This window comes from Vollenhovia emeryi, unplaced genomic scaffold (genome assembly GCF_000949405.1).
Source record: "Vollenhovia emeryi isolate VEMERY1.0 unplaced genomic scaffold, V.emery_V1.0 DF939120.1, whole genome shotgun sequence".
In the NCBI taxonomy this organism is placed as follows: Eukaryota; Metazoa; Arthropoda; class Insecta; order Hymenoptera; family Formicidae; genus Vollenhovia; species Vollenhovia emeryi.
The window spans coordinates 165,704-179,435 of record NW_011967246.1 but is presented as its reverse complement, the minus strand read 5'-3'; the positions used below and the strand labels follow the sequence as shown (position 1 = coordinate 179,435).

The window sequence follows — 13,732 nt, the reverse complement described above, 5'->3', positions numbered from 1 at the left end:
CTGCACTGTTCTCTCATTTATGTAATGTCCCGGTCTTTCATGCTCGCGTTATCGATAAACACCGTCTGCCCGCCGCGTACGTTCTCGCGTGCCGATACGAACGCAAGTCGAGAGGGAGAGGCTCCTCCAAGAGTTGGCTCGCGGATGCACGCGAAACCGATAATCGAATTTCCTTTTTATTTTTAACGACCCCGTGCATTTTGCACAAGTTGTGGGAAACGTCGGATTAAATATTCGCCGAAACTCGGGGAAAAGCGGCGATACTCTTTCCCTTACTTTTGGTATAAAGTTTCTTACGATACTCCGGCGCGGAGCTTGTTTGCTTGTTGTTGCATTTCGCGCGTAAAAGGATTATCGAACACTGAGAAGCATAGCTGCGAGTATCGCCGACATTTTCACGATTAAGGAACTAAATTGTTGCCGGAGTTGTTCTCGGTTTGGACCGCTCTCGACTTGCGAGAACGAAAGAGGTAACGAGACTCGATCGAAGAGAGGAGAGACACAAAAAGAAACTTACAAAGTGCCTTACCATAACGTAGTGCCTCTGCATCTCGGTCTTCTCGCTGGCCAACTTCTCGCACTCGAGCTTCAGTCTGCAACATAATAAAGAAATCAGAAACGATTAGCTGGAATGGCGTTTCATTACAAATTCACCAAAGTAATGTACTAATGCTGCGGATAAGAGGGGAAAAAAATGCAGGACAAAATCCCGGCCTTCGAAGTAGGAACAAAATGCGTCGTAACATGCATCGAATAATGCGAATCGATCGACAATCGTCGAGAGTCGGCCGCGGGAGAACGGGGAAAAATGCGGAGGGAAACCCGTCGTCTTGAATAATCGTGAAAATTCGAGGAAACACGGCAAACAGAGACGAGAGCGAGGTGAAAAGGGGGAGTGGGAAAGACTAAAGGAAAATATAAACGGCCCGAGAAACGGGGGCGAATGGCGAGGTAGAAAAGGCCAAAAGGAAAATAAGCGGGGAAAGAAAGAGAGATACTCACGAATGGTACTGCTGCTGGATGAAATTGAATTCCTCTTTGATCCTCTCGCAAGTGTCCGCCACCGTGAATTTCAGCCCGCCAGCAGCCCCGCCGCTACCGCCGCCACCCTGCGAGGGAAAAAAAAGAAGAGGAATTGGAGAAACGAAGGGATTCAATTAGCTATGTATACGCGACAATGCGGACGCGCGCGCGTGGGCGTTGAAACCGCCGCGTCCGCGCGCGGTACGCACCCGCGGCGAATAAGCCGCATCCGCGACAAGCAGCCTGCCGTCACTTTGTGGCATTGTGTTTAATCTTTTTAGCTCCGGGCCCAGTCAAGCCGTCCACGTGCGGATCCCCGGCTATTAATACGAATAAATGAACCGACCGTAACAGACGTAGACACAGCTGACTCATTATCGGTGCGCGGGGCAACGTCGTTATCGAAAATCGCAACACACAGTCTCTAAAACGGGAAATAGTAGTTAACTCCGCACGCATTGTCTGCGCTTTTCGAAATTAACTCGAGGCTGCGCTGCGTGCCTTGCCTGGTGTTCCACACTGAAAGAAAATTTTTCGCCACTCGAACTAATCATGGTTTGTTAAAAATATTTTGCTGCCACAACTGTAAATTTCTTAAACCACAGCAAACAGTTTGCCGTCGCACCTAGTACGATAGGCGCAGTAACAAAATATTTAGCTATCGCGGCTAAATATTAGCTCGTGACTCAACTTTGTTATACTTTTTTACCGTTCAATTACGTATTGCAATGACTCGATTAATTTTTAAGGTAAGTGACTGGTCGAAGATTTAATTTCAAGTTTACGTAGCCACCTGACAAACCATATCTTTTATTGTACACGCGATATTTGATTGCGTCTCACTTTACACATTGCTTTGGTACAATTAGTTTTAATTTTTTATTGTAATTTTATTTGTATCTACGATAAGCGTGTAACGATTATTGGTTTGTTCCCTTTTAGAATTTGTGCTCGATAAGGAGCCAAACCCGTGGTCGAAACGCGTCGCACGTTATATTTTTAATTTATTAAACAAGCGCCAGTTAAGGTCGACTAAACTGATCCATTGTTAAATATCAGCTGTCCACATTTTACAACTGAAATTTAGTTGCCGCATGCAGTTTTTAGCTGGGGCAGCTAAATGTTTCTTTCCGTGCACATATTGGCAGAGGAAAGTTTGCTATTATGAGATTGGTTTCTAATGCGAGGTGAAATTCAATCGCCAATCCTTTTTTCGCAACGACCTAACGATGAATCTTCCATTAAACGGATTTCGCTCCAAGAGCAATAAATTCATTAATTTAACAGAAACGCTGTCTCGTATTAGAAGTTTGTCTCATAATAGGGAACCTTCCTCTAGATTACAAATAGTGTAACCATGCAATTTTTATCTGCTTGAATATGTATACATAAATACAGTAATTATGCAAAAAAAAAAAGGATTATTGTAAATTATAGTTAACAACGTACCCCAATATCTCTTTCGATTTCTTCAATTTTTAAGACTTTATCTGTTAGCATCGCAAAGTCTTAAATTCTGGCTACGACGTTATAGAATATCTGTGGTAGACCGTTGGCTAAGAGCACGCGAGAGTTTCTCGTTTCGCCGGATACCTTTGGAAACACATTAAGTCACGACGTGCTTAAAGTCGAAGATGACAAGGAACCAGCAGCGTCGGGTGGCCTTCGGGCACATAAGGCGCACGCAAACACACGGGACCAAGCCCAGAAATGCGAGCAAGGGGCAGCCAGGTATAAAAGACGAGCGTCTCGAAGCGGGGGCGAGAGAAGACGGGAAAGAGAGAGAGAGGCGGAGGGACGAAAGCGCGGGCCTGAAGAGCCAAGGATGAAGGGCTGTGAAGGCGTCCTTAATGAGACCCATTCCACCAGATACCACGAGGTTCGTTCGAGTCCACCACCACCGGGTTTCTCTTTAGCGGGAGAGAAAGGGCGAGAGAAAGAGAGGGAGAAAGGGAGAGAGAGAGAGAGAACGGGCCGGGTATATACACACACCACCAATGGCACTTGGCGCGCCGACTGAAATTACGGAGGAAAAGATCGGCGCTTTCCGATGACAGTAATGATTACGTTGCGGCGAAAGGGCGTCAATCGAATTTCGAAAGGATGCGCCTCGCGCACACCTTTTAAGAGCGAGCCGCCCGAATACTATTATTACGCCGCCGTGGCAGCGTGCATGTGTGGATTTTTACGAAAATAGAAATTGGCTACTGCAAAAATAAGCCATATAGAATTGCAATCTCCGCGTATAATGATACACCGCACGGGACACCCGCGTCTCGCGTCTCGCAGCCGCGCCGCGTCACCGCACCATCCCGAGGAGAGCTCTATCTCATTTTGATAGATCGGCCGATGACTGGCGCGAGCAGACGGCGCGCGCAAAAATTGCGATTTTTCGAGAGATCGCAGCCCCGCGCTGAATGATTTGGCCACTTGTTGAATGCGAAACGGGGAGTGGCTGTCGGTGGTAAAATGGTTCGGGAGAGCGCGGGAGAGAGCACGGCGGCGGCGGTGGGCCTCACTTGTTGCAATCATCAAACGGAAAAGTCATCGAACAGGTTGTTGCGTCGCGCGGCGCGACGCGTCGCGCTGCATCGCGGCCAAACGACAAATTCATTTTCATCCAAACGATCTCTCTCTCTGTCTCGCTCCCCCATAGCGGCGACGGCCGCCACGAGCCGTCGGCTGAAATTAACGTACCTACGCCTCCGATTTGGCGAACGTTCGCTCGCCGCGCTAATATTCCTGATCCCCGCTTGGACCGTCGCGTAAATGTGATGACCGCGACTCTTAAAGACGCTCTGCCTCCGACTCGTCTTCGCTGGCCGTCCGCCCCTCGTCGTGAGAAAAGAACGGACGAGCTTGCCAACTCTTTTTCCGCTCACCCCACTTCGGGTCTCTCTCGACGGACTCGTAAATGAGACGAATGCACGACAATTGCATAAAGAGATTCTAAAATAGCGAAGAAGATCGATCACCGCGCCGTACTGTGGCGCACACGCCTGACGTAAACGCCGATTTATAAATACTTGAACGGAGACTTAAATCGCGCGCTCTAAAATTAGAGGCCTGCCCCGTCCACCGGGTCATTATTCCCCGACGGTACTTATTTACGTTATCGAAATTGCCACTTTTAAACACTACCGTTCTAAAAGCGCGAGAGAAATGCTTCTCGCCGAGGTGGCGCGCCGCGCGGATCCCCGCTTCGATTTATATCCCGCTATAACGTATTATCGAAATATTATTTTTCGCACTTATGCGGCAACGTCGCGGATGAAATTAGCCGGGTATGAAATTTCGCAGAAACGACCCCCTCCCGCCGACGCGCCTCCGTCCCTAACGTATCCATAATTTGATAATATCGCGGAGTGGCGTGAGCAGCTTTCAGCAACGCCAGGGTCACCCCACGCGGCGTCTCTCCGTGTGGACGCGCGTGTTATTAAGAAACGAAGACAAAAGTCCTCCTCCGTTCTCCGGCGACGCGACGCGGCCACGACCGCAAAACTGCGCACACGACTGTGTGGTGCGTGTCTTTTGTGCTCGTTTCTCGTCCGCGAAAAGGGTTCCCCCCTTTTTCTTTCACACCGGCGGGTACACACACGCCGGATAGTATCGAAAAACCGGCTGGTTCACTTTGTTGCCAGGAGATAATGGCCGTGCGAATCGTAAATAAGGTAATAGGTCTTTGGAGAGCCCCGGGTACGGGGCCCAAAGCTCGGGTGACGTAAGCGGGAGCCTCTTAAGGTATCTTGCGCGCTGCCACGAGAAGCGGACACATCGGATATAAATCGTCCCTCTCTTTCTCTCTCTCCTCTCTTCGTCGGCGGTAAATACATCGAAAACAAGAACTCGTGATTCTTAAGCCTTTTTACATTCTGTTTTTACCGTACTGTTTACTGTAATGTCCGCAACATGTGTCTTATCGCGTCTGATTTGTTTCCTCTTTGAAATATCTCTTCGTGTACGCGATCGGTCTCTTCGATTATTCAAAAAATTCATTCCCATCGCACGGAGGTGTTTCCCTCTTCGTTCGACATTTCTACAGATTTACAATCAAATATGCCGTAATTGTTCGACAATCGCATCTTCCGGCGCACCGCGTGTTGTCGCGAACTACGAGCGCTCTTTGCACATAGATCAATACTGAGAATCTTTTCTTCGCCGGCGATCAGTTGAAATGAAACCGTAGTCTTCGGATTCCGACTGGCTGGCACTTGTCTGACTTTAGAATGTAATCAAGACGCTTTTCACCCGAAAAGGGCCGGGATCGAGGGGGAAACCGCTGACCAAGATCTTGTACAGCAATGCCCAGCGGACATTACTTTTTATCTTATTATCTCATTTTATCTCTATAATGCTCCAGCAAGGTCTAATGCCCAAAAATGCCCAGTAATGCCCAGTAATGTCGCAAATTTGTACATTACTCTCGGTAGAAACGTCGCGTAATTCCTTTATTAGTAAAGTACTGCCAGGTACGTCGAATAATTTTTTCCCACCACGTTTGTACATAGATCAAATCTACTTTTACGGCTGGTGAAAGTGACACGCCGGTCGACGCGAAGTCGACGCCTCCAAGTCGAACGCCGGCGTCGCTGATGCAGCTGCAGTTGAATAAACATCGGACGCGCCGGTGCCAAGCGTCGGACAACGCGCGCGTCTAAGCGTCAACGGGACTTGTGCGCGGGGACCGAGACGGAGCCGTACGCACTCGCACGCGCGGACGACGCATCCTGCGCAAACACAACGGGGCCGGGCGTTGTCACCGGGAACGCGCCGTCCGCGCCGAGGCCGAAGGTGGAGAGGAACGAGACGGGAGAAAGATGAGCGAGAAGTAAATCGCTCATTACGGCGCAAAAAGTGAATATCGCGGGCGGGAGGAGGGGAAAAAGAAACGCGGGGCGATACTTTGGCGAGGGCGAGACGAGGCGGCCGCCTCGTCTTAACGGCGGGCAAGTTTTTCGCGGCGAGATGGAGGACCGTTTGGCTCCGAGAGGCAGCGAAGCGGCGTGTAATTATTTCAAATATCTCCGCTGTCATAACGTGATTAAATCTCGATTGGTCACTTTGAGATTGCTCGAGAATGGTCGTCGGGGATGAAAACGTGTAATTATAAAACACTGGGAGAGATACGAGAGCAACGTTCGTAAACTCGATGAGGTCAATTTCGACTCGACTCAGACAAGCCTAGACCGAGGCAATCAGCTAGAAAAACACCGCTGGCTCTAATCTTACCTCGATAAATTAGATCCGAAATCTCTACGAAGCGCAGAGATCGCAGTTAATCGCGTTCGTCGTAAAATGGAGCGACTGAGAGCGCGTTCGATATTATTGCCAGCGGTGCTCATTTCGTTAATCGCCATTGTTAATTAATAGAATCATGATCCTCTTGCGAGCGATCCTGCGCGCGCTAACCGGATTATGCGCGACTCGCGACGGCGGTATAGACGCCTCAGAATACTCCGACGGTATTGATATTTAGGGGAGCAGGTGCGGAAATATTTTTAATATCGGTACACTCTTTAAAAGTCAAATCAGTGCATTATCACTGTGAATCGGTGGTTACTCACTGTTTTCACTGATAATCCGCCGATGGACTTTTAGAGAGTAGGTACTTTAGTCTCGTCGCGCATAGCTATTTAAAGACACGAACAAGGAAGCCGATAGGCTTCGATCGTTTCTGAGAAACAAACTTCTACAATACAATCATTGATTGTGACGATTAATCATGCTGCTCTGGCTTAAGAATTGATTGACTTCGAGCGTTGTTTATCTAGTATGATTTGTTCTCTTTTTAATTCTTTCTTTCTTCTCCTCTCTCATATTTATACATACCCGCACTCTCAGAAAGGATTTCTGTTACCGAGACAAAAATATTCCTGGCGCATTTATATTTCTCACAACCTCATTTAGTGTAAAAATACGGCAATATCAAAATGAAGTCAATAATTCTTATTCTCCTAGATCGAATTAAGAAAGATTGACTTGCTATATTGAGGCAAGAGTAACTTTATATATTGTAATATAATAGCATTGGACCCGGAAATTTTTTCTGTGGGGAGAGAATTTTCTTTTAAAATTTCTCCTGAAAATTATGTGATCATGGGACAACACGGCATGTCGAAGAATTTTATGAGTTTCGTTAATTTTTATACCATACATTTTACCATACATTTTACTAGTAAGATGTATGGTAAAATTTTAAAACAACTCTCATAAAGTTCTTGAAAATGCCGTGTTGTCCCACGATCACATAATTTTCAGGATAAATTTTAAGAGAAAATTCTCTCCGCGTATGCACTTTTGTTATTGCTTACTGCCACTCTTGTAAATATATTTTTGCGCATGGTAGCCAAGTTCGCGCCAAGCATTTCTTTTGCACATTTGTTGTTGCGCTATTCGCATTATGTATGTATAATGCACTCATTTATTTATATTTATCTTTTAAAATGTATACATATTGTTGCGCTTGAGGGCTTTTTTCTTCGAGCGCCTAATAAATAATGCTTAATAATAATTATTGTTATTCGCATTGTTACGCCCCTTAATATTCGCAAATTTACGATTGCAGAAATTTAATTCTTGACTATCGCCAATCGACAATACAATGTATATATGAAATAATTATAAAGTGGCGTCGATATTTGCGGAACAAGCGCGCACATCAGGTTTTCAGAACTCCATTCATATATTACTTTTATTTAAATTTAAACGCCCCAGATTCGGACAATGGCATCCGTTCAACGATCGAAGACCGTTCTATTCGAGTAACGATCAATTGACGAGATTGCCGCGTAACTCCGAGAAGTGTAGGCGATCTGCACGACTCGCGTAAAAATCCTTTTGGGACGGCGGAGATTTTGGAACGCGTTAAGGACGTACACGTGCTCGATCAACGTCGGCGCGCAGCGAGCGCGCTAACAAATGCCCTTCGTCCCAGAAAGGGGTGAGCACGCACCGTGGGGTGAACTAATAGAAGGCACATATGCGGGATCGCTGCCGAGGGCGCCGGGGAAGAGCACGTGGTGAAATTCTTGGCGCGCGCGGTAGCGTGCGCTTTGAATAAACGCAGCTCCTACGCCATCGCAATGGCTAGTCGAAGGAATGGGGAGGATACGTGATCGTGGGACAACATATGGCATTTTTCAGAACTTTATGAGAGTTTTTCAAATTTCACCATACGTTTCACTAGTAAAATTGTAGTATGGCAAAATTTCAAAAAAACTCGCATAAATTCTTCGAAATGCCGTGTTGTCCCATGATTACATAATTTTCAGGGGAGAAATTTTGTCTGTCCTATTAACATCGCCCCACGATATCTCGGCAACGCTCGACAACCGAACCCTCGTATCCATCGGATCGGTTATCAGCGTTGCAAAAAGAGATCTCGCTAATAGAATGTGATCTTAAATGCAAATAAAATCTGGCGCTTGGTGCGTTTTCACGCGAGAGACAAAAGGATTTTGCACAATGTATTTAACATTGCTCTTCTGTATTCGTTATTGCCGAATAAATTTAGGGTTGACATGTCGAAGCTTAATGTCGAAACAACCAACCCCGTCAAAATGACGAATTTCAAACTTTTTATTTTAAATTGCAGAAATTATTAAAGTGCTTTCGTTGGGATTTATGTTGATTTTCGTCGGGATAAAAATGGCGCTGTATGTAAACTTATTTTCCCTCAACCCCTCTAACTTCAAAGTTCTATATATGTATAAGAAGCCTAAGGCCCGGTTACACCAACGCCACGGAATTTTAACTCACTCTTCGTCTCTTTCTAACTGTTTCCTTTAGAAAGAGACAAAGAGTGAATTAAGCTAAGATTAAAGTTAAGCGACGTTGGTGCACCCGGGCCTAAGCCGTGTACCAAGATAACGCTCGTTGTTCTACCGGTGTTGAACAAAAAAAAAAGAGAAACATGGCGGATGAGATCTTCGTCGCGGGAAGATCGATTCGAGAACCGGACCGAACGGTCTTTCCGAGGGGGAAACCACTGAGGGCATTCTGGTGTACAGATTTGCGGCACTACTGGGCATTTTTTGGGCATTAGTTTGGGCATTGGGCCTTGCTGGAGCATTATAAAGTTAAAATAAGATAAAATAAGATAATAAGATAAAGTAATGTCCACTGGGCATCAGTGGTGTACAGATTTGCGGCACTACTGGGCATTTTTCTGGGCATTAGGCCTTGTTGGGGCATTATGAAGTTAAAACGAGATACAATAAGATAATGAGATAAAGTAATGCCCACTGGGCATCAGTGGTCATTGGTGTACAAGATTTTGGTCAGCGGTTTCCCCCTCGGGTCTTCGGCTTAATTTGCTTTGTAAAGGGCCCAATCGAGAGAAACATTCGACAGTTCTGGGACGCTCGCGTGCCGGCGCAACTCTCATCCCGCCGCGTAATCTCACGTCCGCGTCGCCGCGACGCGGCGGACCGGGTGCACGCGCGCGCCGAGTCGGGCATCGCGTCCCTCTGGCCCGCGTATATCGCTATGATTACATTATAGGCTAGGTGTACGTATCGCTATGATTATATTATAGGTTAGACGGCACACATAGCCGGAGCGGAATGGAGCGGAGGAGGAGAGGATCTCGAACAATCTCGTGCCTCAGACGCTCCGAGGCGCGTGATCCACGCTAGGGATGTGTCGTTTTCGGTGCCGACGTGTACGTGCACGCGTGCACAGGTGCGCATTTCGCGCGTATTTCAGATACACGTGCCATTGTGTGACACAATCGACGTTACCCCTGGGGGGTTTTTGCTCCTTTCCCCCCTCTGGACCTGCGCGCCCGCCGAACGAGACTACGTCCTCCGCGAGAGAGCACTTGTCAGCGCTTAAGTGGAGAGGACAAAGACGGAGATAGATAAATAGATACAGAGGGGGAGCGGTGGGGCGGAAAGGCGATATAACGGGGAGAAATTGGTGCCAAAAGTCGCGGCTTTCTCGGGGAATCCTCGGCGATCCCGAAGTTCCGCCGTCTTCTCGATGCTGAGAGCACGGGGAGGGGGCGGCGGTATATCGTCGGTTAAATAATTCATGAGGCACCGGGGCGCGATGAATTCCAACGGAATATTTGGTAACACAATGGGGAATATTTATAGAAACGTAATTTACCCAAAATCGACTCGAGCGTTGTCCGGAAGACAGAATTCTTGCCTGTTCATCGCGAGGTCGCGATCGATCTTCCGCGAGGCGGGTTCTCCACGGGGAGAGCGAAAAACGCTCCGGGCAATAAAATTGTCGCTTCATTCGCAGACTTTTAGCGAATAAAATGCGCGGGGCTGGGGACGGGGGTGGGCGCGGGGCGAAATTCCGCTGTAGGGGATGGCGAGATCGGCGGGATCCTCGGAGTGGCCATCTGACGGGGTGGTTAAAAACTCGCTTGTGCCAGCAGGAGCGACGGGAGAGAGAAATAGAGAGAGAGAAAGAGAGAGAGAGGAGGGGGGGGAGAAAGCGGCTTCGATCGTCTTCCACCACGTGGACGATATCGCCGCCTTTGGTAAATGCCTTCGTCACGCGAGGGGTGAACCGTTTATAGTCTACAAGGAAGTCGGCCTTTTTCTCATTCTCTTCGTCCGCGCGCGCATCCCCCGTACGGCCCTTCGTTCCTTCGAGGCCGCCACCGAGAGGGGGGTAGCTCGGCTCGCCCGCCAGCCAGCTCTCACGCATCGCAACCTTTCCTCTGCCCGGCCTTATACGCCGCCGTGAGAACGATAATCGTTTTATCCATGTGAGAGCAGCGAGACGTGTGTATCACCTGTTAGTTTTCTCAAAGCTTCGCTCGGAAATGATCGCTCGCTCCGCTAGCGTACGCGAAAAATTCAGCTCTGCGCGGGGTCGAGCAGATACCCCGAGTTTCCGTTTCACTGTCACCGACTTCCCCAAACGGAGCTCGCGACGGCGGGGAAACCGGTGGTGAGCGAAACATCGCCGTTTGATAGTCTACTGTCAGTTTAATTAGCAGAAAGAACGAATAATCTCGTCCCAGGTCTTTAGAGCACTCTGAAAGTTTTCATTATCGCGGAGAGAGAACGACTACTCAACTGGCACGAGCGAATCTTCCGTCTTGAAGTATGGATTCAAGCTTACACGTACACAACCCCCGAGACACACAAAAAATGGCACGTATACAAATCGATAATAAAGATACAGTCGTCTCCACGACGAAGAATGGAGGAACTGCGATCAGGCGGGGGCAGAAGGAATCTCCAAGGATTTCCGCTTATCGATCAAGGCGAGCGTTTCCCCGAGACACGCTCGTTACGAGAAACGAGAGCGATCTTTTTCCTCATAACGTTCAATCAACGTCATCGCGAAATTGATTAAACACGCAAATACGAGGTATTAATTTGTATCTGGCCGTTGAAACGATTTTTGGAATTAACTCGATTAATGCTGACAAATTCTTGAAAAAAGAAAACGTTCCTCTCCTTCAAAGCGACAAGTGCAGCAAGATTTGCGCGACGAAATCACGTCGCGCGCCACTTTCAATTACTCGCATCTCATTTCAGAGGTGCGATATAGCCATGTGTGCTGATAATGCTCGTCCGATATTACAATGTATAAAGTCAAAGTTTGCGATTCGAGCGGTTAATTACCGATTGACCGTTCACCCTACAGCAACTACCTGATCGAATAAGCAGCTAACGAAATTTCCGGCTAATTGAAACCGCTATGAGGCAGCCGCTAGCATTCCGATATACAGCGTTCGGTCGTTCTTTCGATCGATCGGCATGATTCGCGATATACGACGAATCGACGGCAGTGATAGTCATTCAGTGCGTCTATGTATCTCTGGTGCCCTTCGTCCCAGATGTCTCTCTCCCTCTCTCTCTCTCTCTCTCTCTCTCTCTCTGCTTCTCCTATCCCTCCTCCTCTCTCTCGCTCGCTCGTCCTTTAACGAGGCTGGCCGAGGGTCGATCCCCGTTCGACATGTAAATGTAAATGTAAATGTTGAACAAGATCCCGCCAGGGTTTCCCAACCTCGAGTAGGAGGCACGTCGGCAAACTAATGCTCCGACGTACGGGGAGAGAGAAAGAGAGAAGAGTAGTCTCTGAGAGCCACTCGTGCTGGGGACACTCGCTGACTCCCCTCCCTCCCGGTATGTGGCAAGAGTGTTGCGACCATCTCCGACACAGTTGGCAGTGGTGATCAATCTTGCTCTCTCTCTCTCTCTCTCGGAGACCAAAGACACATTCCAACCGCCCACCTCCTCTCCGCGCGGGGGAACAATGAAAGCCGAGCAATAAAAAATCCCGGCAACGATAACGCGGCCACCTTGGACGCGCCGGTCGCGTTACGATAACACACATTCGAGAGTTGATTCGCTATCGACCGCTGCTCCTTCCTATACACGTATCTTCCGAATCTTGGATTGTTCTAATGAATTCTCTCCGAAGTTCGGAGTCGAGTTTCCACGAGCTTCAATATTAACTTGTATACCTGAACGAGCGATTAAAAGAAAACGCCGCAACAAGCCGGAGTTTATTCCGACATAACGCACGACTTTTGGAGAAATAATATTTAAATCGCGCGAACATCCTGCCGCGACGTAACAGCTAAAACCGCGGGAATGAAGTGTCCCCACCGTGACGGAAAACGGTTTGACATGTCGCGCGTTAAACGCGAGGACGCGTCTGGCAGCGTCTAGCGGCATTGAATAATTTCCGGGAATGAGGATGAGAACCGCTTGGGATTTCAGTGGGCGGCGTTGGTCCCCTCATCAAATGCTTGTCATACCGTTCTTACCCTCAAACTCCGGAGCCTAACGGATCCCCAACAGCCGAGTAAAGCTCGTACCCCGCACCCCCGTATACACAACGAGAAAGAGGATTGTGCATGCGATGTCCGTGTGCATGTGATGGAAAGCGGACTCGACTACCCCAATGGACATCGTAGACCGACGCTTAAAAAGCCATAGGCCGGAGCGATACGCCCCTGTGGATGGATGGGAATTATGCCGCTAAAACTCACCAATTACGAAACCCGAACGGCTTGCCTCCTCTCTCTCTCTCACTCTATCTCTCTGTCTGTCTGCCTGTCTTTCGTCCGCGACCTCCCTTTAATCTTAAACGCACCAAGTATCTCCTCCAAATACGCGAAGGGAAGTGAGTAATTAGTTTCCGACGAGGTTTCCGAATTTGCAACTGTAAACCAGTAATGCGAATGCCACGTTGTAGTTAATTATTGCCGGATATATTTGGAGTCTTTACAGAGTATTGTGAGAAAAAATAATTAGAAAATTGTTAAAGGTCGAGGATTCCGCGTTAATAACGAAAACAAAAAACACAATGGAAGAAAGCTACGATAGAGGCGATTGACTCGAACTTATCGATCTACGATATACAACTGACGCGCGTGAAATAATACGTAACGACACGAGGAATCGCTTGTAAAGCGTAAAGTAGAAAACCGGCGCGCCAGATGGGTGAGATCGTGCAATTGTGTTCGAGACGCCCGGAGAAATAGTCACTATCCAGCCGGGGCGTCAGCGATGTAACGTGTATTTACGACGGGGGTCAAACAATGGGCGAGAGGACGAGATGAACAGAATCCCTTTCGATGTATCATAGTCCATCATCCGCCGTGGTGAAAAGGACCATTCGTCTGATTACGATTTCGCGAAATCCCGCGCGCACCCACGTGACGGATTAATCAGGGGAAACCGCGCATCATTTCTTGCTTTCCCCGCTATTAATTAATCTCCACGAT

General features: G+C 48.1%; 1 protein-coding gene across 3 annotated transcripts in view; it reads right to left on the bottom strand.

Moving 5' to 3' along the window:
• Window positions 1–13,732, bottom strand: part of LOC105570382 (protein groucho) — a 77,834-nt gene that overhangs the window by 43,203 nt on the left and 20,899 nt on the right. For 2 of the 3 annotated variants that reach the window (XM_012027525.1, XM_012027527.1), the window contains exons 3-4: window positions 1,003–1,109; window positions 530–593 (exon numbers count right to left, since the gene is read on the bottom strand). In XM_012027525.1, the coding sequence (XP_011882915.1) occupies window positions 530–593; window positions 1,003–1,109 (171 nt within the window). The remainder of the gene's footprint in view (window positions 1–529; window positions 594–1,002; window positions 1,110–13,732) is intronic. The other variant, XM_012027526.1, reaches the window with a different exon arrangement.